We start from the raw sequence: 4489 nt of genomic DNA, 5'->3' as shown, positions 1-4489 counted from the left end.
CTGCACCACGCAGCTGCTCCGCCCGCCCCTACGCCCGCGCGGTGGCCCAAGCCTGGAACATGCCGTTGTGTGTATGTCTGTGCACATGTGGGTGCCCGCTGCACGCACTCACACATACCAACTTCTTATGGGGATACAAAAAAAAGTGATTTCTCAAGAACCTTCAAAATGTGTTTATACATTTCTCCTCACTACACAATTTCTGTTGGTTTTTTTAACCATGAAATACATTACGCTAGAAATGAAACAGGAGAGAACATCTTTAGCTGATGCTCACGGCTGAGCGAGCCGCAGGGGCTGTGCGGGTGCTCACCCAGATGTGCAAGCTGAGTGGTTGTGCTTGCTCTGACTGTTACTTACAGCTGGTCAAACACACCAGTTTTATGCTATTTATTTTATTTATTAACCCACGTGGCGAGCCGCAGGGTCTGTGCGGGTGCTCACCCAGATGTGCAAGCTGAGTGGTTGTGCTTGCTCTGACTGTTACTTACAGCTGGTCAAACACACCAGTTTTATGCTATTTATTTTATTTATTAACCCACGTCAGTTTTATTTTGCCAGTAAAAAGTTGTTATGTTTGCCTTGGGAACTGGATGTGAGTGAAAATAAGAGTGAGTGGGGTGGGATGGGGCAGGGGGGCCCTGGACCCTGAGTTGGGGGCTGCTCCTGCTCAGCAGAAGGATGGGAACGGGTTTATCCTCTGTGCTGAGGCAGCTCTGGGCAGCTCTGTGTCCTACACGTACAGGGCAGCTCCTTCTTTAGGATGGGCAGGGATGGCTCAGGGAGACCCGCACACTGAGCAGTTGGTACAGCCAACCTGTCCACTGCCGCTGCCGAGCAGCTCCATGGGACACCAGGAACAGCAAGGAGGAAACGTCCCTCTGTTATTTCTGCACAGTAAACAACACCGTGAGAGGTAATACAAACGGTGAGCTAAGAAGACTTTGACATTAAGGAGAATAAGCGTAATAATTAAGAAGGAAATGATGAAAATTTGGGAGCCGTGGCAACTTGCAGCAGCCCTCACAGGTGGTTACAATCTGGGGAGATGCGGTACAGCCTGGGGCGGCCGAGCTGCTTGTGACAGGGCACGTGGGGTGAGGGCTGTGGCTGACAAACCCTTTACAAAACTCCAGCAATGCTCTGCCCGTCACAGTAAGAGAATTAAAAAATGATGTAAAAGCCAGCGAGGTCATCTCGCAGGTTGCTGGGGCTTGAAGCAGAGGGGAGTCCTAGAAGGCACTGGGGCGAGTTTCAGCCAGGTGAGCTGATGGTGCTGGGTGGGATGGGTGGCTCCTCCCCAGCTGCAGCCCTGCAAATAAAAGGTGGCTGGGGCAGCAGCTGCCTTCCCTAGCTCCCCTCTTGGGTTTGCCCTGGGTACCGGCTCTGTGCCCAGCCAGGAGCGCCTCATTGCTGAGATGCCTGTGGAGGTAGTGTCTGGTGGTACAGGCTCTCCTGACCTCCCTGTCCCGACAGGGCTGCGCCTGGGAGGAGTGGTCTGGCCACTTTAACTCACTGGTGGATGTCTAAGGGTGCAAGGGCTGTCTGTCTGTTCTGGCTTCTCGCACAGCTTGAGGTAGGGATCTTTGCGTGTTTCTGCATCAGTCTCTGCTGAGCTGCAGCCTGCCTTGTGAGCCTCTTGGCTGTGTTATGCCATTGCTGCCCTTTGCCAAAGGTTTGGCTTTGTTTATTTGCTCGGTTTGGTAAGAGGGAGCTTGCAGGGCTGTCTTCTGGGCAGGTTCTTCTGCTTCTGGCTCTGGGGATCACAGTGCAGCCTGTGGGGTGCCCAGTCCCACTCCTATGGTTTGCTCGGAGACGTGCTCGTTGCCTCGGTGTGTTGCAGCAGGGTTGTCAGCAGCACCAGGCCAGGCTGCCTACCCTGGGCACGCAGCAGGGAGGACGTGGCATCTCCTCTATGTCCTGTTTTGCCCTGCGCAGCTTTTTAACCACATGTTGAAGCCCTCAGGAATCTCATGGGGAAATGAGGGCTTTTGGGACTCTGGGTCAAAGAGCTGCAGTTTGGTTTGTTAAAACTGAAAAAACCCCAGAACAGAGCTTTATGGATGATGCTGCCACCCGCGTGATGCTGGGTTCAGGTGTCTGTGGTGGGTTCAGGAGTTTGGGTTCTCTCCTTGCTGAGGCACTGTGCTCCTTCTGAGCGCTGGGCTTTTGAGACGGAGCCTGAGGCGTGTTACAGACAGAGCCTGTACGTCGTGTTTTCTCTTGCTTGGTGTCTACAGATCTGCTGGGTGTCCCTGTTCTCCACTACCCCAACCCCATACAGCTGCATCCTCACCTTCATGAGGGTTAACAGGCAGAGCTGCTGCTGGTGATGGCGTGTCCCTCCACTGCAACCCAGTTCAATGCTATCGACATTCCTGGTTTTCTTCATACCAGTTACTTTTCAAATAACTCACTGGAAAAAAGACAAATGTCTTCCCAAGGCACCTTGCCCCAGGACAGAAAGGGTATTCCCTCTAGTACCAGATGGTGTGTCGCCATGCGCCACGTTAGTGTTTATTTGAAGCCTTTGCTCTTTCAGCTTCTCTAGAGCTAATCATTTACGAGTTACTACATCTGGTGGCTGCTGAATGTAGCAGTGATGAGCGCCTTCACTTGAAATCTTCTTAAATGGCATAATTCTAATACATCAGGTCAGCTGCTCCGGTGATTGTCTCCGAATCTTTTGGTTTTGAAAACGGGAATTCAAACCCAGCAAATCGTATCAGCAAGGCGTTCAGGAATTGCACCAGGGAGCAAACTAAGATGATCCAGAACGAACTGGCAAACTGCTCACTGTGAGTCTGGAATCTAAAACTTCCCTCTTGGAAATTTGCAATTTTCTCTGAGAGGTGGTGGATTTTCACTTCTGAAGAGAAGAGAATCATGATGAGACAGGCACAGGAACCTGAAATGGAGGGGAAGAGGCTTGTCACCTTGGCAATCCTTGCAGCAAGGCCATGCAGTGCACCACAACCAGATGCCATATTGACGGCGGTGTTATGGCCACTGTAACTAGGCTTTGACAGGATCGTCTTTAGAACCCACACCAACAGCGGTTGAAATGAGTATGCTTTTTAAATTGCATTTGGCTTAGGACCAGTAATACTTAGCCCGGCTGCTTTAGTGTCCTGACCCAGCCAAGTGTCTGTGCTCTTCTACAGCTTTAAGCTTCTCATTGTCCCATTGAACATCACTGTCTGCATGTTTAAAGATAAATATGTACTTAAGTCCTTTATTAAATTATGATGGTCATATGTAATACCTTGTACAGTGATGGTAAGCCAAGCCAGTGACACAGAGGACGGGCTTTACCCTCCGGGAGCGGAACAGGGACTGGGATGGCCTGTTACCCTGCTGGCAGCACTTGTTCAGAGATTGCTGTTACAGCCAGCTGCTGTTCCTCTCTGCCTGTGCTCCTCAGCTCCTTCCTGCCTGGAGGAAGTCTCACTGGTGTCAGCGGTGATCTCGCTTACATGGCTGGAAGCCCCCCACTGTGGGGAATATGAGTACTTGGCATTGCTGACTTTTTTTGGTTGGTTTTTTTCCCTTCTTTCCCTCTTTGGTGCAATTCCCAGTTCTGACCATGTGCTGCATGTCCACGATGTGGCCCCAGCTCCTGGGCACCATCCCCCTTTTCTGCCAGCTTCAGAGGCAGAAAAAAGGCCCCTTAGGAGTGCCAGAGGAGCTGGGGCTGCCTGCACCCATACTCATGTGCTGCTGGCCCTCACGGAAGATTCCAGCATTTTTATCTCTTAAAGCCAATTTGGAAAAAACGTATTTTGATAGAGCAAAGTCCTCTGCCTTCCTGCCGAGCTTTATCTTGCCAGTTTAGAGTCGATGCAGCCACAGTCCTTAATACAGTCTCGTTCACCAACAGACTGGTCATCACAAGTAGCAAACAGGGGCGGGCACCAGCCTGGTGGGCTGCGGGTGGGAATACTTACATGAGATGAAGCTCCAGAGGTACAACCCAACGGGGCCGTGCAACGTTTCGTAAGGGCTGCCAAAAGCATTGAACATGAAGAAACCCGCTCCCACCAGAGCAAAGACGATCAGGACTGTGCAGAAGAGAATGACACTAACATGGATACTGGCAGGGATAATTTTGAGCAAATCTGGAAAAACTGAAAACAAAACGAACACAGCATTACTATACACGTCAGGCAAAGTTCTTCCAGAACTCAGGCCAGGGATTTCTCACTGGTTTGTCACAGCTGTTTTAAGCCATGCTCTTCCAAATGCAAGCAAAGACAACATGATTAACTTGAAGCAGGTGTCTATGACTCTTTGGAGGTAGAGGCACTCTTGTGTCACAAAAGCCACTCCTCCCCTTCCCGGGGTATCCCCCTGCCCTGGCCATGCCCAGCGTGGGATGCTTTGGCACCAGCTGCCTTCGCCACTGCCCTAGGAGAGCCCCTGGAGCCACAGTGGGAAGCAGCATCCAAAGGCTGCTGGCCAGAGCTGGACTGGCTGGGGGGACGGCGCG

The 4489-nt window shown here is 51.5% G+C and overlaps 1 protein-coding gene across 1 annotated transcript in view; it reads right to left on the bottom strand.

Annotated features, from left to right (window-relative positions):
• Nucleotides 1-2642: 2642 nt before the first annotated feature.
• Nucleotides 2643-4489, bottom strand: part of CLRN1 (clarin 1) — a 5177-nt gene continuing 3330 nt past the window's right edge. Inside the window, exons 2-3 of the mRNA XM_010138730.1 lie at nucleotides 3948-4127; nucleotides 2643-2908 (exon numbers count right to left, since the gene is read on the bottom strand). Coding sequence (XP_010137032.1) covers nucleotides 2643-2908; nucleotides 3948-4127 — 446 coding nt within the window. The remainder of the gene's footprint in view (nucleotides 2909-3947; nucleotides 4128-4489) is intronic.

Source organism: Buceros rhinoceros, unplaced genomic scaffold (assembly GCF_000710305.1).
Source record: "Buceros rhinoceros silvestris isolate BGI_N320 unplaced genomic scaffold, ASM71030v1 scaffold31920, whole genome shotgun sequence".
NCBI lineage: Eukaryota > Metazoa > Chordata > Aves > Bucerotiformes > Bucerotidae > Buceros > Buceros rhinoceros.
Note: the sequence above shows the minus strand (reverse complement) of the source record. Positions and strands in the feature narration are given on the sequence as shown.